Source organism: Penicillium longicatenatum (genome assembly GCF_028827895.1).
Source record: "Penicillium longicatenatum strain IBT 33135 chromosome Unknown contig_6_segment0_segment0, whole genome shotgun sequence".
NCBI lineage: Eukaryota > Fungi > Ascomycota > Eurotiomycetes > Eurotiales > Aspergillaceae > Penicillium > Penicillium longicatenatum.
Window position 1 is genome coordinate 4,475,964 of NW_026643123.1, and position 20,192 is coordinate 4,496,155.

Sequence of the window (20,192 nt, forward strand, 5' to 3'; positions counted from 1 at the left end):
GCGATTTGGGATTTATATTCCTTGGCATGGATGCTATTGGCTTTATTAAGAAAATAGGAGAGCAGGAAAGTTACTAGGATGTCTAATAGATATGTGAAATCCCGAGATCCTTGATTCCAAAGACCTTTCTACATAGAATCATGGAAACGACCTCTAGACGGTGTTAACGTTGAAGCATAACATTTGATTTTATTTTGGCATCTCTGTAGCTCTAATCGAAACAAGGTGTATCAAAAATAAGAGCACTCCTCATCATGTCATCAGCTGCGTCAATCTTCACAGGATATAGCTATATTCAGCCTACAGGAAAGGCTCGATGTTGATCTCCAGGGTGCTGACGGGGTACTTAAGCTCGTACTTCTCCAGCACGGTAGGGTGAAGGATACCAAAAGTACCAATGACGTGTTCCTTATCACCAATGCGAACATGAATGGTTGCGGCATGGCCAGCGAAGTAGGTGGGGTCTGCACAGGAGTAAGTTAGTATCTAAGTAGGTGAAACACGGTGTCATGGAAACTTACCATCCAACTCCTTGATCCAGTACTGCGCAGCACCAGAAGCAGCGTTATCGAGACCCTCCTCGCCGATAATGAAGGCGCTCCGCATCATGGCCATCACGCGATCCAAGAGACCGTGCACAATCTCGAAACCGCTGGTCTTTCCGTACCAGGCAGCGGCGAAGTGTCGCTCGTTGCGGCTCTTGCGCTCCAGGGTCAGATCCTTGAAGGCGACATCGCTGACCTCGAAGACCTTCATAGGCACGCTGTGGCCCTTGTTCTCTCGGATGGTCTTGAGAAGACCGGGGAGCAGACTGGTGCGGACAATCTGGAACTCCAAAGTCTTGGGGTTGGCCAACTTGACGGCGGTGGTACCGTCGTCTTTGCGGTTCAACCAGGCAAAGTTCTCATCGTGCGAACACAAGATCAGAGGGAGAACCTCGGACCAACCGGCCATGGCGGCCTCCATACGAATGATATCGGTCAGCTTGTTGACGGGGAGGGGCTGGGCAACGGTGCCAGACTTGCTGGGGAACGAGCGGGGGAGGTTGTTGAAGCCGTAGGCGATGGCGACATCTTCCATGATATCGCACTGGTGAAGGACATCGGCACGGGTGGGAGGAATTTCGACTTCGACGATGTCTGGCTTGGTGGCAGAAGGCTTGGCCCGGAAAGCCATCTTAGACAGCCGGGTGCTGATGTCCTCCGCGGTGAGGTTCAGGCCACAGCATTGGTTGATGTAAGAGACCTCAGCCTCGGCGGTACGGGGAGAAAGGTCGGGAGTGATGCGAGTCTCGTTGTTGTGCTCCGAAACAATCTTGATGGGCTCGATACTGTACATTGAATTAGTATATATCCATAGGACCAAATGTAGGACTCCGCTTACGTGAAAGGCTCCGAGGTATATTGAGAGAACATGGTGACCATCATACGGTTCACGATCTCGAGCTTTGTTCGGTCAAGCGCGGTGATCTCAATGAAGACATTGGTGGTGTTCACAGAAATTTTGGAGTGGTCACCGTTGATAATCGGGGGCAGAGAGCAGACGGTCCGCTTCGAATCATAGATGACGGGGTAAACGGGGGAATCGCGAATAATGTGCAGGAATTTACCCAGCTGTTGGTGTTTCTGTTGCGCGAAATGAGTGAGCATCTGGCAAATACCAAAGAGTGTTAATCCTGCCATACCTCGTAGAAGGTCATCATCTCCTCGCCGTTCATTTCCTGGGTCTGGTTCAACGGGGTGAACTTGATGTCCTTGGGAGGGAGAGCCTCGTAAGTGAATGGCCCTTGAATGGTATCCAAATCATGGGTACCAATCGAGACGAGGGTTCGTTGACGGGCCAGGTTCTGGTGAAGCTTGTCCTGCAGAGCGATGAAGGACTCGTAACGAGCGGTGTCGAACTTGACGTTCCGTAGGATAGCACCGGAGACATAGGGTCGAATCTTGGTGGTCTTTTGTGGTAACTTAGTAAATAAATCACTTACAAACGTCACTACTAATACTGACCTCTTCCTTGACGATGATCTCCTGGAGCTGGCCGTTCGGGGGCGGAACCAACTTATACTCGGGCAAGGGTTTCCGGCCCAAGAAGATATTGAGCATCAATTGGATGCCCTCGAAGCACAGCAAGTCATATCTGTAACCTGTCTTAGTCTCCGCTTCAATGTGTCCTGATAGGGCCGGGCATACCGGTTGGCGGGAATTTCGATCTTAAGCTGCGGGGGCTCCTGCACGCCGTTGACGATGGGCCGGTCGGAATTGGTGGTCTGTAGTTTCTTAGTCGCAAGTTCCAAATGTAGGAGATCGCAGAGGATCATACGTCTTCGTCAAGCTCGATACCTAAGTAAATTGGTCAGCGCAATGCCCCGCAAGAGTTTATCAATGGGATTGACTCACCAAATTCGAAGCACAATTCATCAAATTCCTCCGTGGTATATCTAGAGATTTGTACAATATCAGGTTAGATAATCCGAGGTAAACAAGTTTCCCGAGGGAGTGACATACTCCCGGCCCAACTCCTTGAAGAGAGCGGCCTTGTCGACCGAGATAGTGGGCATGGCGGGGGTAGTTCGCTATGCGATGCGACACAAATCTGGCAGCGAGAAAACTTTTATGTTAGCGGAGGAAGATATGTGGAAACTTCAGGAATAACGGTATTGCCCGTCCATCGAGAGATCAGGGAGTATCGTACCAATTCCGAGTCACCCAAGGGAACACTTAGCGAGGAGAGAGATATGATAATGACTCCGAAACAGAAATTCTACGCGCAAGCCACCACCGCCACATTAATGCCCCCCTCTTTGTGACAGATACTGTATTGTACTGTCACACTTCCATGAAATCTGACCTCATAATGTGGGTTCATGGTGGGAAATGGTCCGTGCCGTGCGGTATGTAAATTACACCCAGCCGCAGTGTTTGATCGCTGAAAGCTCAGAAGTGATTCAAGTCGGTGGAAAACATTCAACGAAAAATAGATCTGAGGTTTTCCGGGGGCTTTCAACCCAAGACAAACTAGCTTTAGGTGATAGGCTATATATCACTTGTCAATTGTCTGGTGTGTCCTTGTCTTCCGCATTTTCCCTGCTTGCTGCTTCACTCCATCCAAATTGGTGGTCTGCGGCCCAAAACCCCACGAAACCTCGCTCCGGCCGCTCTCTCTCCAACTACCACTCTCCCCTACCTATTTTCGATCCACCCCGCGTCAAAACTAACCTACTCTCGGACTCCTCAGTGTCTTGAGTTCATGCCGTCATCCTTCCTTTGATCACCATTAATTTCTACTTCGCTGGGTCGAGCCTATCCCCGATATCAACCCTGCTCTCAGGACTGGGACCTTCCGCCCCGACTCCCCGACACGCCACCTAATACACAATCTACACTGATATCCGTGATGGAGGGCCAAAACGAGAACGATGAGCTTTACCCCATCGCGGTGCTCATTGATGAGCTGAAGGTATCTTAAGGATGAACTCTATGCTCTCCCCCCTCCCTCCGCCGGAGGAGGGGTGAATCTGATGTGTCAAAGCTCACATCCCAATTTCCTAGCACGACGATGTCCTCCTCCGCCTCAATGCTATTCACCGTCTATCTACCATTGCTCTGGCCTTGGGTCCCGAAAGAACCCGAGAAGAGCTCATTCCATTCCTGGATGGTTGGTTTCCATTTACCGACCCCTACCCATCTTGCATGCGCCTAACAGAGTTTATCTTTAGACTCCGTGGAGGATGAAGACGAGGTTTTGACCGCACTCAGCGAAGAGCTAGGCAACTTCACAGAGTATGTCGGAGGACCGGAACACGCGCACGTGCTCCTGTCTCCGTTGGAGAACCTGGCGGCGATTGAGGAGCCTTTGGTTCGGGAAAAGGTCGGTTGAGATAAATTTGAGGCTGGGTGGACGTTTTGCTGATTAATAACGCAGGCTGTCGAATCTCTCAACAAGGTTTGCGAACAGTTGTCCGAGAGCCAAGTTGAAGAACACTTTGTACCCCTGGTCCTCCACCTCTCCAAAGCCGATTGGTTCACCTCCAAGGTCTCAGCAACCGGCCTGTACTGCACACCATACAAGAAAGCCACCGCAACGACGCAGCAGAGCCTTAGACAGCATTTCGGTGCCCTTGTACACGATGAGACCCCCATGGTGCGGCGGCAAGCGGCCAACAACTTGGCCAAGTTCGTCAAGGAGATGCAGACCCCCGTCGTTATCGATGAAATGATACCCCTCTTCCAATATCTTGCAAGTGATGACCAAGACAGCGTTCGCTTGTTGACAGTCGATATCCTCATCGCAATCGCGGAGGAAATCCCCAAGGAACAGCAGCCCAGCCATGGAGTGCTGCTGACTTCGCTGCGGAATTTGTTTGAGGATAAAAGCTGGAGGGTCCGTTACATGGTCGCTGATAGATATGAGAAGGTTTGTGCTCTACATATGACACATTGGAGGTTAATTTTTTTATTTGCATTTGGTACTAATGTTTTTCCAGATCGCCAAAGCAGTGCACGAAGAAGTTATCACACGCGATATGGTACCCGCATTCGTGAAGCTTCTGAAGGATACTGAGGCTGAGGTCCGCACGGCTGTTGCTGGCCAAATTCCTGGTATGTCGTCCGAACCTGTATTTTGCCTCGTGACAGCTATTAATAATTCTATTAGGCTTCTGCAGCTTGATTGACCGCGACACTCTGCTCAACGAGATCATGACCAGCGTTGAAGATCTCGTTTCCGATCAATCTCAGCATGTTCGGGCTTCTCTGGGCACTCAGATCAGCGGCCTTGCACCTATTCTTGGAAAGGAGGAGTTCGTTCTAATACATCTATTTTGAAAATGGCTATACTTTACTAACCTAATCTCTAGAACTATTGCCCATCTTCTTCCTATGTTCCTTTCAATGCTCAAGGATGACTTCCCTGATGTCCGCCTTCACATCATCTCCAAGCTTGAGCAGGTGAACAAAGGTAATCTTATTTTTTGAATAACCCTTTTTTGAACTCGATCTAACTCTGTCTTAGTTATTGGCATTGACCTTCTTTCCCAATCCCTGCTCCCCGCTATTGTTCAGCTGGCTGAGGATAAGCAATGGCGCGTGCGTCTTGCCATCATCGAATACATTCCCCTTCTTGCGAGCCAATTGGGAGTTAAGTTCTTTGATGAGCAGTTGAGTGATCTATGCATGGGTTGGCTAGGTGACACAGTCTTCTCGATCCGAGAGGCTGCCACCCAGAACTTGAAGAAACTTACAGAAGTCTTTGGTGTAGAGTGGTCCAAGGAGTCTATTATTCCCAAGGTGGTCGCCATGGGACAGCATCCCAACTACCTTTACCGCATGACAACATGCTTTGCTATTTCTGTGAGTCTGACATCCATTCTCCACTAAGTTGTCACTCCTGCTAATTCTTACAGACTCTTGCACCGGTTGTCACTCTTGATATCATCGAAACCTCCATCCTTCCCATCCTGGACCGACTGGTGGCGGATGAGATCCCAAACATCCGGTTTAACGTTGCCAAGTCTTACGCTGTTCTTATTGATACCTTGCGCCGCCTTCCAGCTGACAAGACCCTGGTTGAGGTAGAGAAGTCGGGAGAGACCGTCACTCCTTCGCCCCACAGCCAAGAGCTCATTCAGCAAAAGGTTATGCCCAGCTTGGAGAAGCTCCAGGAAGATGACGATGTTGATGTCCGATACTTCGCCACCACTGCGGGTGCTGACCCGGAGGAAGCCATGCAGACCTCTCCTTGAGGAATTTACTGGAAACCTGTGGCTTCCCATGCAAATTGACTTTCTTGCGAGAACATCCAGTGCGCAAAGAAATAACGCAAATACCATTGTGGTTTCCGGGCATGGACATCCTGTCAGCTTAGAGAATAGCCAGCTTTGTGGGATGAGATGTCTTGATGGCGTTTCCTTTTAATGTAGAGGTTTTTTTGATCCATACATAACGGTCTATGCCGGTCCGAGGTAGTCATAAAAGCAACGACGACAGTATTAATTTTTGGTCGGTTAATTCGACACTTCATTCATTAGATTCTAGCACCTGGTCTATAATCTAGTTTCCCATTTATTCTGCTGATTGCTTACTGGGCTAAAGTCGGTTAATATCTCGGTGCCTCCCTCTCCTGTCATATGGCACTATTGAGTAGAATTATCTGACCCCCTTAACACGTAATCGCATTTACCATGAATAAACATACCAGTCACGGTTCTAGGCGCTAACAATGTACTCCAGTAAGCTAGGATGACGGACGAGTCAAATCGCATCATTTGTCAGCGGGCAAGGGACGGCGTCACCCTAAATCCGTTGCACGCGTAAGTCGATGACACTTGGTCAATTCCTTGAACAAAGCTTGCTAATGTTTACACTAGCAATTGCCAAAAAGGAATACCAAGCTTGCCCGTCAGCATTTCCCTCCAGTATGTTTATGTCCTGCTAATTCTGCACTATTTGGGATCCGCGGGTTCTACATCACATTTACAGCAAATAACCCCCATCAAGCGCTTCAGTGCATTGATTGACCTATTGGTCTGGAGATTAGATCTCAATTCATCACTTAATCGAGTCTAGAATCTGGTTTACAACATGGAATCCCCTTGGCCGTGGCATTTCATCACTCTTTCTGAAGAGGAGAAGCTCCATCGCAGGGAGCTCCTGGACATTCGGGGCGCTTTTGCGCAATGGTCCATCATGATTGTCATCATTCTTCTTCGAGTCATCTCCCAAAGCAAGAGGATCTCTCAGACTGAAAGCGGAGCAAAAACACCCCGGGCACCTGTCTCATGGTTGGATCGGCCTCCGGTCGCCGGGTGGCTTGAAACTCGGAGGCAGTATGCCTTGTGTGGCCTTTGGCTATCATGGTTGTTTGGCCTCTGTGTGTGGAATAGTGGCGATGGTAAGTTTACTTTTTTTGCTTCCCTTTGGTTTGCTTGTACAACCCTTGTCAACAGCAGCTTACGTCCCGCAGATTATCTCCACTTGACCAAGGCGCTGGGCCATGTCGCTCTCTCTCAGCTTCCCTTGCAGGTTTTGATGTCGCCCGCAGCATACATATCAACCTCGAAGCCATTTGCAGCATCTATCTTTCCGTTCATCACTTCTGTTCCTCAGAGTACCCTAACCCCATACCACCGGCTTTTTGGTCGTATGGTTATTTCACCTCTGATTTTCGGACATGCCACTCTCTACCTCTTGTTCTTTGTACAGAATAGCCACCCAGAATTTGGCACACTCTTGGCCAAGCGAGTGCGTGATTTCGATGTCCAGTGTGGCCTTCTAGCTCTATCTGCGGCCGTCGCTTTGTTGCTCTTCGTTCGGCCTCGTGGTATTACTCAGAAGGGGGCAGCTCGCTCCGTACAGGATCGGCGACGGTCATTCTATTTGGTACATATTTCGTTGGTTGTTCTGCTGTGTGTTGCAATTTACCTCCATGTTGCCCAGGCGCAAAAGTATATGGTTCAATCATTTGGTGCCTTTGTGTTGAACGGGGTGGGTTCTTGGGTCGCTGTGCGGTGGGGAGGCCGAGTATAGTATTTTTAAGAAAGTATTGTTCCAGTGAATATATCACTGTGAACTGACTACTATGGGGGTTTGGAGGTCTTATGGCCCTATGTATGGATCACCCTCAAGCCTGTCACCACGAACCTTTCCCAGTCCCGACCCTGCGACAGAGAGCCCAGGAGCGTGACGTTGCATATATAGGAAACTCAAGTCCTACTGTTGACCCAAGTACATGGGCAGTAGCATAAATATTTGGCATGGAATTAGCCACGTTTCCAAGACTATATTGATCTATGGGTGCTTCCAAAGTTTGCTGTATCGAGGGGGAAATAAATAAGCGAGATGTTGTTCGGTCTCCACTTGGAAGAACATTAAACAACTTTAGTAAGGGACCAGACCATTTATAGATAACTTAATCTTTGTCTATTGTACGTATGCTTAAAATAGGGGAAACTTCAGTTTAAGTATCTTTGTCCTTGGAAGTTCTAGCCTTTCCCTGCAACAACGGTATCGCTTCCCGATGTATGAATTCGCCCCCTCAGCTTGAGGAGATAGCCTTGGAATCTATTGGCCAAATAAAATAAGCATCATAAGATAACAGCCTTATAGGTTTAAAAAAGCTTGCGCTGGCATCGTACGTGGACAATTATGTCAAGAGTCTTGGCAAGTGGCCCCGGTTTTTTAAAATAATAGGTTTGGCCAGCCTGGACACCTCCAGAATGTAAATGGATCCCTCTCCCTAGACCCCTTTTTCCTTGTCTCTAACCCCCCTCCCCTCCTCCTCAACTTATTGATTCCTCTCCTTCATGCCTTCTCCAGATGGCAGGATGCGACCCCAACGTCTGATCATCCTACTTGCGGTCGTTCTGCTCGCGTGCTTCTCCCTCGTTTACCTCCGGCCTCCGAAAACAACCCCCCAGCCGCCGGTAGAACTCCCTCCCCCCGAACCGATCAAGCATCCTCAACTCCATGCCGGCCAGACCTCGTACACCCCTGAGAAGATTCATCCAATTGCAAACCTAGTTGACAATGCCGAGCAAAACTTTGCCCATGTGCAGTCGCGCCAGTCCGTCACTCTGGCCCAGGCGGTTGAGGAGTACAAGCGTCGCTACAAAATGCACCCGCCTCCCAACTTCGACAAGTGGTTCCAGTTTGCCAAGGCCAAGGGTGTGCAGTTGATTGATGAGTTCGATTCTATCTACCACTCTTTGCTTCCCTTCTGGGCCCTGAAGCCGGCAACTATCCGTGAACGCGCCCGTGAGACGCTCGGTTTCGACAACGCAGTGCTGGGTGTTCTGATTCGTGATGGTAAGGTGACCCTGACCGAAGGAGGCGGCGATGGGAGGAAATGGCAGCGCGATGCCACGGCTGGTATGATGGCCAATTTCGTCCAGTACCTTCCCGACATGGACCTGGTCTTCAATACCCATGATGAGCCTCGCGTCGTGATCCCTGGGGAAGACCTCCACCGTCTTGTCCAGACCGCCACCGACTACGTGATCCCCGCTACTTTCAATGGCAATACACCCACGAACGTATGGTCGCCACGCGCCGCGGACCTGAACAAGGGAGATCGTATCGATGAGGTGCGCACCACTCGTTTCAACCGTTTCGCGCACCAGCCTACATGGACCAACTCGCGCATGTCTTGCCCTGTGGATAGCCCTGCGCGATCGCTCGACGACGATGTGGCCGATAATGGCGACCCGTACGCATATGGAGAACTAGGCTTCATTTACAATGCTACCGCCTTCTCTGATATTTGCCACACCCCGTCCCTTCGATACACCTATGGCTTCTTCGACCGCCCGAATGCCTTTGATGTCGTCCATGACCTGTTTCCTATCTTTTCGCAGAGTAAAATCTCTAGCTTCCAGGATATTCTTTACCCCAGCCCTTGGTACTGGGCCGACAAGGTGCCCTACGATCAGCAAAAGGACTACAGCTGGGAAGCGAAGACGGATCGGATGTACTGGCGTGGGTCTACGACCGGTGGCTTCTCGCGTGCAGGCGGCTGGCGTCGCCAACACCGCCAACAGTTTGTCGACAACGTTAACTCCCTCGGTACAACCAAGATTCTCTCCCGCCAACCGGATAATTTGTGGGCCGCGCAGGAGGTGAAACAGGAGCAATTCCGGGATTCATTCGACGTCAAATTTACCTTCATTGGGCAGTGTGACCCGGATGACTGTCATGCCCAAGAGGAATACTTTGAAGTTGTCAAGGCAGCTGATCAGCAGGATGCATGGGCACACAAATACCTAGTTGATGTGGATGGAAATGCCTTCAGTGGACGATTTTATGCCTTCCTCCACAGCAACAGCTTTGTCTACAAGATCGCCATTTTCCGCGAGTGGCACGACGAGTGGCTCAAGCCTTGGGTGCACTATGCGCCACTCAGCTTGAAGGGTAATGAGTATACAGAAACCATGCGGTATTTCTTGTCGGAGGAGGATGGCCGGAAAACAGCGCCGAGGATCGCAGCTCAGGGCCAGGACTGGGCCCGGAAAGTGCTGCGAAACGAGGACCTGGAGGTCTGGTTCTTCCGTTTGCTCCTAGAGTAAGTCATTCTCCCTACATTGTTTCTGCCAACCTCTAACCTGAATAATAGATACGGCCGTCTCGTGGACGACAATCGAGATAGACTCGGATTCTCGCTGTGAACTGCATGACATCCTCCTCCCTTCCAAGACATCGTTTCTGTATATACCCTAATTTCCCACCCTGTCCCGCATGCTGAACCGAGACATACTCGTGCGGGAACTCGACGAGATAACGGCCTTTTCTTTGTTGTCTTCAATGTTCTAGATGTTATTCCCCCCCCCCCCCCCCCCTTCTTATTTCATCATGCCACTAACCCCATCATGTGTTAATACCCTTTTTTGACGTTGTTTCACTCATAATAATCGCTTCTGCCCAATTGGGGTCTTTTTGTCCCGCCTGATACACTTTTTTTTATCTTATTTTTCATCTGATTGCATGTGAAGATGGACTTGGCGTTTCCTGGAGGATCCGATACATTGAGGCGGATATCACTGTATTTCACCAAAATGCTAGAAAAGCACTCTTATCCAAGCGATTTGCATACAACTGTTTAAGTATTGTAATTCAAAAGATTGATATGTGAAGAGGAGGTTTCGTTGGCTGATTGTCAGGTGGAGACCTAAAGGCTAAAGTGGATGATTAATGGATCCGAGGCCGAGGTTTCCCCTCTGGCGTGAGCATTCTTTGATAAATACAGCTGTCACACCCTGAAACCCCCTCAGACAATCTTTTCACCTTTGTCTATGACCAATTGCTGATCATCGCACCACAATGGCAAACCTCCTAGTCAAGGGCACCATCTGGATGGTGGCCTACACCTATGGTTTCATTTCCATGGTCTTGTACGGCCTCCTAACGGTCCGATTAGGTATATTTTTCAAAAAGCCCACGGAGAAGGATCAGCTAGAACTCCAACTTGGTATGTACAATAGGTCTTCCAGTTCTCAGAGTTTCTTCTAATCTAGCACAGCTCATGACCGCCTGTGGAATCTGTCTAAGGACTATGCTGGACTCTCCCACTATTTCCTGACTCTTCCTACTGGATTCAAGTTTCATTTCCTCAGCAATGATGTCCCCAATTCTCAAGAAGTCTTGGCTTCCAGCAAGCCTTTGGTGATCTTTATTCATGGTTTCCCAGACAGTTGGGCTGTGTGGCGACATATTGTTAGCAACACTGACCTGCAAAAATCTGCTACATTAGTAGCGATTGACATGCCGGGTTATGGTGGCACCCAAGGCGTGAAAAAATACAATGGGACCAACGTCCTGGAGAACATGACCCAGCTTATCATCAATCTGCGAATCCAATACGGCGTTGATAATGCTACGGAAACGAGCAAGAAGAGAACTGTCATCGTTGCCCATGATTGGGGATGCGTTATCGCGATGAGACTAGCGGCTGAAGCACCATCGCTGGCTGACCGTTTCCTCCTGAGCAATGGCCCATTGGTAAGCAAATCCAAAGCGAATCCTCATCCCTTACTGTGTAACCCCAGCTAATTTTCGACTCAGCCAAGCCTGATTAATTCTAATATCCGCCGTATGCTTTCTACTGCACGGAAGATGCTTAACGATGCATGGAACTCTCCACTCAATGCTCGTGCGCCGTTGCGCCAGGCATGGCAAACCCTGGCTCCTTTGAGATACCAGCTCAAAATGTCGGGATATATCTTCGTGATGCAGCTGCCCGTTCCCTTCGCCCGTTTCTTTCTGACAGGCGGCAACCAAGCATTCATGAAGATGGTCCACATCGGTTCGCACGGCAATGCGAAGCCTACTCCTCAAGATCTGGCGAATTCCATGGCCAGCAGCATGGGCCCCTCTCTGGAAGAGTCCAAAACTGAGACTGCGGACGGCGAGACATACCCGAGCACTGTTCGCTTCGACTCCAAGTTTGCCAACGTGATGAATCTCGCCGGCTACTACCGGGACGGTGCGGCGACCAGTTATTGGAAGAAGTCTCTCGAGACAGTGGTTGCTTTAGATAAGCTCGCAGATGGAAAAACTGGGCTCCAGGGAGTCAAGGGAGCCCTCAAGGCCCGTTCGACCATATTTTGGGGCAAGAAAGACATTGCGCTACACACTGCCATCTGTCTGGATGGCATGTCGGATTTCATCCCCAAGGACAGCCAGGTCATTTTGCTCCCCAATTCGGGACATTTCACCCCCATTGAGTCTGAGAGTCGAGCGGCTCTGACGAAGGCGGTTCAGTGGGCCATTGACGGCGAGCAAGGCGACATCGGCGCTGCGTTGGCTACGTCCAGCGTGCAAGTCATTGCCCGGAAGTAATTCGGGCAGAATCTACCTTTGTAGGCATCTCGCGCACTAGAGATTCCTATAATTATCATGTCCGTTGTCCGGAGTCTTTTGTATCACCATGCAGCGTCTGTTACCGGGTGGCGTCCCGCTTTAACCCCCTGGCAACCGTCCCAACCAACCCCCGGCTCCGAACGGGAGGCCAATTTGACCAGCAACGATTAGTTGTTTTCACCCCTTTCTCTGCGAGATACCCCAAAACATTGGATCTGTGAGCAAATTGAACAATTCCAGGTGATTATGCGAATCAATTAAGAGTAACTGGAACGTAGCGCGGGAAAAGTCTCGTGTTGCAACTGCTATAACCTTGGAAGTGGAGCTACTGAACGCGGGTGCTAAAGCTCGGATCACCCGTGTCAGCGAGTGGAGATTCTCCCCGAAATCCACTTTTCCCCTCGATCGCTAGCTCTGAGGAGTTCAACGTTTCCCCTCTTTTTAATTTCATTTCTCTCAAAGTTGGAAGCTTCTCATTTACCCCTGATTGCCACATCGACTAAGAGTCACCTTGCACGACTTCCCCGACAGAATGCTGCAGCGCTTGTGAGAGCAAGTCGTTTTCGTTTTCCTCGAACCTGCGTCCGGTTCAGGTACCACAGTCTCTGTGGTCCGCTAGCTTGTTGAGCAGCGGGACCAGTCCAAACCGTCATTGGAGACAAGTTCGACCAGGATAAATATAACTGTGGGCCAACAGGGGTTTCTTTTGATCGGCCTTTTCCCTCACAATTGCGCGCGTGCTGTTTACTCCCAAGTGCTGGGTCACGTTGAGGCAAGCTTGCCGTCATGGGTTCTGAAAAGAGGGGCGTTTATTGTACGGTCAGTGACGGCGGCTTCCTTTCATCCGAGTTGGAAGAGAAGACGAATCAAGCTTACGTCCATCTATAGCTGCTGCTGAGCGATAACTATTTGCCAGGTAAGCAGCCTTCAAGGTTCCGCCTCGAAAATTGTATTCTGACCTGAGCTTTGCTTAGGTGCTATGGTACTGGCGCATTCATTGCGCGATAATGGAACGACAGCTAAGCTGGTGGCGCTCTTTACACCGAACACACTAAGGTCAGAGACAGTCAATGAGCTCCGGGTATGTTCTTATCGTCACCATACTCGTCTGATTCAAATTAACATATCCATGTGCTCCAGACAGTCTACGACGAGCTCATCCCAGTCCATTCAATCGTGAATGGCAAACCCGCAAACTTATGGCTGATGGACCGACCCGATCTGATTGCGACCTTCACAAAAATTGAGCTCTGGCGCCTGACACAGTACGAACGGATCGTCTATATCGACTGTGACGTAGTGTCTCTTCGTACACCAGACGAGCTATTCGCACTGGACGTGAACTTTGCCGCTGCTCCCGATGTAGGCTGGCCAGATTGTTTCAATAGTGGGCTCATGGTTCTCCGCCCCAATATGCAGGACTATTATTCTCTGAAGGCGCTGGCTGAGCGGGGCATTAGCTTTGATGGAGCCGATCAAGGCTTGTTGAACATGCACTTCCGAGATTGGCATAGGCTGAGCTTCACGTATAATTGCACCCCCAGTGCGAACTATCAGTACATCCCTGCATACAAGCATTTTCAGAGTACGATCAGCTTGATTCACTTCATTGGTTCGCAAAAGCCATGGAACATGCCCAGGCAGGTAGTTCCACTGGACTCGCCATATAACCAGCTGTTGAACAAGTGGTGGTCAGTCTATGATAGACATTACCACTCTCCTTTTGTGAGTATTGTGCTCCCGATGAGGAGCCCAGCTAACAGTGGATTCAGGTCTCCTATTCGCAATCGAAAAGCACTCCACAGACTTCGCAACTCTCAAGCTATCCCCAAACAGCCCATATTGCTGACCAGCCGGAACAAACGGAACAAACCCACCACGAACATTGGCCAGAACCTCATCACTTCCCTCATGCGGAGGATCACAATGTGCTCGGCCAAGTACCGGAGCCGATGAAGGCGTATTATGAACAGCCGCATCATGGTCACCATGTAGCCAGCCAGGATCCCATTACGACCGAGATACCAGTCTTGAGTGCTGTTCCGCAGTATGTTCGCGGAGAAGAACAGTATTCGACTTTCATACCGCCCGTTCCCTATGCTCCCGAGCCGGTGATTCATGGACACCATGAAACCCATGAAGCGGACCCAGAAGCCCAGCAAATGCAGCATGATCATCATCAACACCACCAGCATCATCCTCATCCTCATTCTCATCAGCAGCAGCACGATCACCACCACGATAATTACCACGATCATCACCACGATCATCACCACGATCATCATCATCAACCGCAGCACCACCAGCCATCTGACCAAGCTGAATCTCATATCCATCATCCTCAACCTGTTTCACCTTCGCATGTGGTGGAGAATTGGCAACGAGCCCCTTCGCCTGAGCCAGAAGCTCCACATTTCCAGGCACCAAAGGCAGAATGGGATGCCTCCCGGTAAGGCTGCTTTTTGTTCACCAGTCATTCATCTGAAAGCGGTCCGCTTACACAAGACAGAGAACCACCACCGCTCAATACTAAGCCCGAAGGTATTAGTCTGGAGCAGAAGACATACACCATGTCCGAGGATACCGCGCTATTCCAACCACCTCCATCGTATCCTGAAGCCCCCAAAAATATGTACTACCAAGTTCCCGAATCGAAACCTGAGCCCGACAGGGTTACAAAGATTTTCCCTTGGGAGAATCATGCGCCCAAGCCGACCAGAGTCTTCACAGAGCTGTCTGCTCCTCGTTCACCACCCCCAGAACCGCTTTTACCTACGCTTCCGCAACAGGCTGACCCGGTATCCTTTGAACCTACTCAACCTGAAACCACCCAACCCGAACCCCAGCATTTCCCACCTCAAGCAGTATTCGAGCCATCTGCACAGACTTACGAGCAATACTCCCGTTCCAATGCCTGGGATGAAGACCTGGATATTCAGCGCTACATAGACTCTCTTCAACAAGCTCGCCGTGGAAAGCCTCAGGTATTATCTGGCTCCGTGGAGGCAGGCTCAAGCCATAGCAGGAGTACTAGTATGAGCACAAGCAACTTCTCAACAGCCTCCACAGCCACTACCATCGGTACGACCGCTGGGCACCGGCCAAGCATGAAACTGACCGATTTCCCCACGGAAACCGAACGGCCCAGCCTCCCCGTGACCCCGGCGCCGATCCATCGAGTGCGGGGTCTGGAGGGCGACGATGATACATCCACCCTCCCTACCGCAGAGGGGGTTCCGAACCAGGAGGAATGGGTGGGTGTCACGGTTGATGCGTTCTCTCAACTCCTCCGGGCCACATACTTATTATGGCGATCTACAGAATCCCCTGATCCAGCTCGAAGAGCTCCGCCGTCGACAGTCCGCAGCTTGGGAGGATCCGGAGCTCTTAAGTAGGGAGCTTTCTGGACCTCGGGAATTCAGTTCCTAGCCCGCCGTGGGACGAATAACCGCCCATTCACGATTTCATTTTCATCTTTTTCCACTTTTCCACTTCCGCGGTTTCTTTGGTTCGAATGTGCATGTCCGCGACGTTATTAATCTTGATGACCATCTTCGTACTGAAGCTTTGAATTCCGGTTTGTGCCGATAAGTTTGTTACGCGTTTCCATCGCACATTGTACATTGCATTGCATAAATTAGGTAGTTATCACACCCATATGAACCGTGTTCTCCATATGGCTCCACCTGTCATTCATACGAAAAGGCAATTTCATCCGACATTTCAGTATGTCAGTAAAGCCAGTCATCCAGTCGAGATCACGTCTATCAGAGCTACGCGTCTGGCCCAAACATCAGTGCGATTCATCCGACATCCGAGATTGGACCCCACTAGGCTGGGTGGTTATTGACCTTCCTAATGCGGTAGGGCAGATCCGCCACAGCCAGGATAGCTCGGACGGCTCGAAGTCGACCTAGGGCTCCCGATGCGAAGACCAATAGAACAGTGGCAAAGGAGAAATAAGCAAGAGGCTTATCTCGTGCCCTACATAATGTCTTAACTTAAAATCCCGGGTGAACCGGTGAGAGAAAATTTGGTACGTAGATCTAGGTCAGCCACGCGGAGTAATTGTCAACCACGCGAGGGACTGGATTCGTATTCCGCCCAAACTTTGTTTGATTTTTGCCTCAAAAACTCTATAACGAAGTCTAATTGGAAAATCGAATATTGACATGTTCACTAAAAAGTCATTTTGATTTATGGAGAGCTTCTTTGGTAATCTTTGGTTGAGGAAGAATTATGACAAGTTATGTCTGCCAAGAAACAATGACTATGCCAAGGACATAAATGGGGACAAGATGGCAATGCGGACGATCGTACGCGTGAAGCTCGGGGTGCAAGAGTCCAAGTCCGGAGTCCTTAGGAAGAAAATAGAGCCGACCCGGAACGACTCAATTCCTCTGCGGCACCTTTCCGAAGCCACACCGGTGAACAATAGTAGAGGAGAAACCGAGAAAACTTGATTTCTGACGATTCATGGCAAACAACATTTTCATTCAGATCCTTTACATTTCTATAGAAAAAAAGTGTTTGCCATCACCTCCTCACCCAACAATCATTAGTGAAATGGCTATAGTTGTACCTGCATAGCGCGGCTAGGAACCGCCCAGGGTCAGATCGTTACCTGCAGAAAACTTTATTAGTCAAAGTTAGTGAAGCCGCACCGCTGATTGGTGAACCAGCCGATTCTCGGCCCGGTGTCAGCCCTTCAACCAACCACCATCCAACACGGAATGTTCGGTGGATCTTCCAAAGGCTTCCGAAAACAGTTTTGCCTCTAACGGGGCAAAATCGGCACGCGGAGATTTTGGGGTAATCAAAACTCTAACCCGGGGCCCTTTTAATAAATGCCTCGCGCTGTCCTTATTCATTCCCCATACCCTGCTTGTTGACAACCCCGGAATCCATCTCTCTTCACTACTCAACATGGAGTCCGTCAACATCCAGCCTCCCGCTTACACCAATGACAAGATCGGGGAGGAGCAGAAGTATCAGCAGGACATTGAGGATGATGTCCATGCTATGAAGCATGGTGAGGTCTCGGATGCTTTTGGTAACGAGGAGTATGCCGAGATTAAGTATAAGACTTTGAAGTGGTGGTATGTTCTTCCTTATACTTCGGTTTTGTTGGATATTGCTGATCAGGTTTAGGCAATGTGGTCTTCTTATGATTTGCGAGTCTGTCTCGCTCGGTGTCCTGTCCCTGCCTAGCGCTGTCGCTACCCTTGGCCTGGTTCCCGGTGTCATCCTGATTGTCGGCCTCGGTCTCCTTGCTACCTACACCGGATACAACATTGGTCTCATGCGTGAACGCTACCCCCACATCCAGAACCTAGGAGACGCCGGTGAGATTCTGCTGGGCCGCTTCGGCCGCGAGCTCTTCGGTGGAGGTCAATTCTTGTTCTGTATCTTCGTTATGGGCAGCCACATCCTCACCTTCCGTGTCATGATGAACACCATCACCAACCACGGCACCTGCTCCATCGTCTTCGCCCTGGTCGGCATGCTCATTTCCCTCGTGCTGTCCATTCCCCGTACCATGAAGGGTATGACCTGGATCTCCTTCGCCTCCTTCATCAGTATTTTCAGCGCCGTCATGATCACCATGATCTCCGTTGGTGTCGAAGAACACCCCGGCCGTATTATCCAAGCCACAACCGAACAAACCCTTTACACAGCCTTTCAGGCCGTCTCCAACATCGTTTTCGCCTACTGCGCCCATGTCGCTTTCTTTGGTCTGATCGCCGAGATGGAGACTCCCCAAGATTTCAAGAAGTCCCTCTTCATGCTCCAGGGCTTCGAAATCTCCCTCTACCTAACCGCCGGTGTCGTCATCTACTACTACGTCGGTAGCGAAGTCCCCTCTCCCGCCCTCTCCGCCGCCGGCTCCCTCATGAGTAAGGTTGCCTACGGTATCGCTATCCCTACAATCGTCGGCGCTGGTGTCGTGAACGGCCACATTGGTCTGAAGTACATCTACTTCCGCCTCTGCTCTAAGTCTGGTCTGATCCATCAGAACAACTGGAAGTCCATTAGCATCTGGGTCGGCCTCGGTATCTCCTGCTGGGTCGTTGCCTGGATTATCGCCGAGGCTATCCCCGTCTTCAGTGACTTGAACAGCTTGATCAGTGCTCTGTTCGCTAGTTGGTTCAGCTATGGTCTCAGCGGTATCTACTGGCTGCACTTGAACAAGGGTTCTTGGTTCGCTACGAAGCGTAAGATCGCTTTGTTTGTGCTGAATGTTGGCATTGCTCTCTTCGGTCTTGCTTTGTGTGTGCTTGGTCTGTATGCCTCTGGCACTGCTATCCATGATGACACTAGCACCGCCAGCTTCACCTGCAAGAACACTGACACTTAAGTGCGATGTGTGGGTTTTATTGTATATTTTGAACGTTTACGATCTTGCATTTGCACATAGCATTATTCTTTTTTTGGCATAGCTTGGGCTCTATAGACTGGGGCTTTTATAGATTACTGGTTAATCAAGCACATGTTTTATTATTGACTTTTTTATTTCCATTTGCGTAACCTTAACATTGAAGTTCAGGGTACACCTTGAATGTGTGCATAATCATTCTTCTGAACGTTAATTTTGCAGTACAACTAGATTAAGACGTCTCAGTATCCCCCCAAAAGAATTGAGTCAAGGCTTCGCCTTACTCTCTCATATATTATTGCAACAACTATGCAGTACACCTATATGGGTGCCTGACTAGAATTTACGTGGGTGCGGGACCTCTGGAAGAGTTAATAAAAAGCTAGTGGATTCCATAAGAATAAGTTGTCATTCAATCATAATAGCGTTATGCCTCTAGAAGAAGTCGTGAATGCTTCGAATGTGCAGCCGATCTTTTGCGACCCCGGAGAAAGAATCACCAAACAGAAGAAGAGATGTGCCTAGTACTGTCCAAAGTCAAGACGCTTCCCACGCACAGAATAGAAGTGGGTTTGCTTGATATGTTTTGCTTTGCCAGTTTTCTCATCATAGAGACAAAAGCCCTCCTTAGCTGCGTTAGGTGGTGTGTAAACTAGATGATGTATGAGTGGATATCCCATGCTAAACAAGGAGAAAAGACTCACGATGAAGCGAAATTGCGAAGTTGTTCGGGTCGGGGTTTGATATTCTATGAAGCCCAAGCTTCATGCCAGTCAGCATCGTTGACCTCTGATGAAGTTTATTGGGCATAAGACAAACCTTGTCGGACATGTAAGTAACTTGATTTTCCCCGTAGATAGTCTGCCGGGTAATCTGAGGTGGGGATGTCTCTCCGTGCTCTATCTTCTCTTGATCAGGCCATGAGTACAATGTTTCCTGTAGCTTTCCTTTGAGAATCTGCAAACAGTCAGCGAGGGTCCCGGCTTCACTTGAGCGGCAACCTTACCTTCATGACGCAGTGTGCATTGGCATGATCGTGGATTGCACTGCCCTTTCCTGGACTCCAGACAAGGATTAACTGGAAAGTTGAATTAGCACGGCCATGCGGCAGACCTTGAGACAGATCCATTCATTGGGCTCTGCGTCATCATCATCATACTCACAAGGTTGCTCTTGCCATTTCCCTCATCAATGAGGTTTCGGGTGTAAGATCTGCTGGCATCGCCCAAGGCACAAGATTCCCACTCTTCATACTTGGATACATATTTCTCCATGAGAAGTTCAATATTCTTCGGGTCGACATCATCTGAGTCAAGACCGGAGCTCGGGCCTAGAGCCGCACTGAGATCGTGCACGAGCTTTTCGAATGCATTCAAGCTTTCCTCAGTATCGGGAGGAGTCTCAGACCCATTTTTGAGGAACGGCATTTCTGGTAACGATACTTGAAAATGATAATGTGTTGATATGGC

The 20,192-nt window shown here is 49.7% G+C and overlaps 8 protein-coding genes across 8 annotated transcripts; 6 read left to right on the forward strand and 2 right to left on the reverse strand.

Moving 5' to 3' along the window:
• Positions 1–300: 300 nt before the first annotated feature.
• Positions 301–2,557, reverse strand: N7484_009862 (phenylalanine--tRNA ligase subunit beta; the record flags this gene model as incomplete). Its single annotated transcript, XM_057120249.1, has 9 exons — positions 301–464; positions 522–1,330; positions 1,384–1,625; positions 1,685–1,951; positions 2,007–2,136; positions 2,190–2,266; positions 2,320–2,339; positions 2,397–2,437; positions 2,505–2,557. The coding sequence occupies 9 exons, from the start codon at positions 2,555–2,557 to the stop codon at positions 301–303; spliced, it is 1,803 nt and encodes a 600-aa protein (XP_056969804.1).
• An 836-nt stretch (positions 2,558–3,393) lies between these two features.
• N7484_009863 (protein phosphatase 2A structural subunit TPD3) lies at positions 3,394–5,740 on the forward strand (the record flags this gene model as incomplete). The annotated part of the gene is made up of 9 exons (XM_057120250.1): positions 3,394–3,456; positions 3,549–3,654; positions 3,716–3,867; positions 3,922–4,413; positions 4,484–4,598; positions 4,654–4,798; positions 4,856–4,956; positions 5,011–5,348; positions 5,402–5,740. 9 exons carry the CDS (start codon positions 3,394–3,396, stop codon positions 5,738–5,740), a joined length of 1,851 nt encoding a protein of 616 aa, XP_056969805.1.
• An 838-nt stretch (positions 5,741–6,578) lies between these two features.
• Positions 6,579–7,523, forward strand: N7484_009864 (uncharacterized protein; the record flags this gene model as incomplete). Its single annotated transcript, XM_057120251.1, has 2 exons — positions 6,579–6,888; positions 6,961–7,523. 2 exons carry the CDS (start codon positions 6,579–6,581, stop codon positions 7,521–7,523), a joined length of 873 nt encoding a protein of 290 aa, XP_056969806.1.
• Positions 7,524–8,299: 776 nt separating this feature from the next.
• Positions 8,300–10,156, forward strand: N7484_009865 (putative capsule-associated protein CAP1; the record flags this gene model as incomplete). Its single annotated transcript, XM_057120252.1, has 2 exons — positions 8,300–10,053; positions 10,105–10,156. The coding sequence occupies 2 exons, from the start codon at positions 8,300–8,302 to the stop codon at positions 10,154–10,156; spliced, it is 1,806 nt and encodes a 601-aa protein (XP_056969807.1).
• A 652-nt stretch (positions 10,157–10,808) lies between these two features.
• On the forward strand, positions 10,809–12,326 carry N7484_009866 (alpha/beta fold hydrolase; the record flags this gene model as incomplete). The annotated part of the gene is made up of 3 exons (XM_057120253.1): positions 10,809–10,956; positions 11,008–11,486; positions 11,550–12,326. 3 exons carry the CDS (start codon positions 10,809–10,811, stop codon positions 12,324–12,326), a joined length of 1,404 nt encoding a protein of 467 aa, XP_056969808.1.
• A 1,000-nt stretch (positions 12,327–13,326) lies between these two features.
• Positions 13,327–15,742, forward strand: N7484_009867 (uncharacterized protein; the record flags this gene model as incomplete). The annotated part of the gene is made up of 4 exons (XM_057120254.1): positions 13,327–13,428; positions 13,488–14,072; positions 14,153–14,796; positions 14,821–15,742. 4 exons carry the CDS (start codon positions 13,327–13,329, stop codon positions 15,740–15,742), a joined length of 2,253 nt encoding a protein of 750 aa, XP_056969809.1.
• A 1,531-nt stretch (positions 15,743–17,273) lies between these two features.
• Positions 17,274–18,705, forward strand: N7484_009868 (uncharacterized protein; the record flags this gene model as incomplete). Its single annotated transcript, XM_057120255.1, has 2 exons — positions 17,274–17,446; positions 17,499–18,705. The coding sequence occupies 2 exons, from the start codon at positions 17,274–17,276 to the stop codon at positions 18,703–18,705; spliced, it is 1,380 nt and encodes a 459-aa protein (XP_056969810.1).
• A 539-nt stretch (positions 18,706–19,244) lies between these two features.
• N7484_009869 (putative cysteine dioxygenase Cdo1) lies at positions 19,245–20,150 on the reverse strand (the record flags this gene model as incomplete). The annotated part of the gene is made up of 4 exons (XM_057120256.1): positions 19,245–19,375; positions 19,428–19,680; positions 19,730–19,801; positions 19,887–20,150. The coding sequence occupies 4 exons, from the start codon at positions 20,148–20,150 to the stop codon at positions 19,245–19,247; spliced, it is 720 nt and encodes a 239-aa protein (XP_056969811.1).
• Positions 20,151–20,192: the final 42 nt, after the last annotated feature.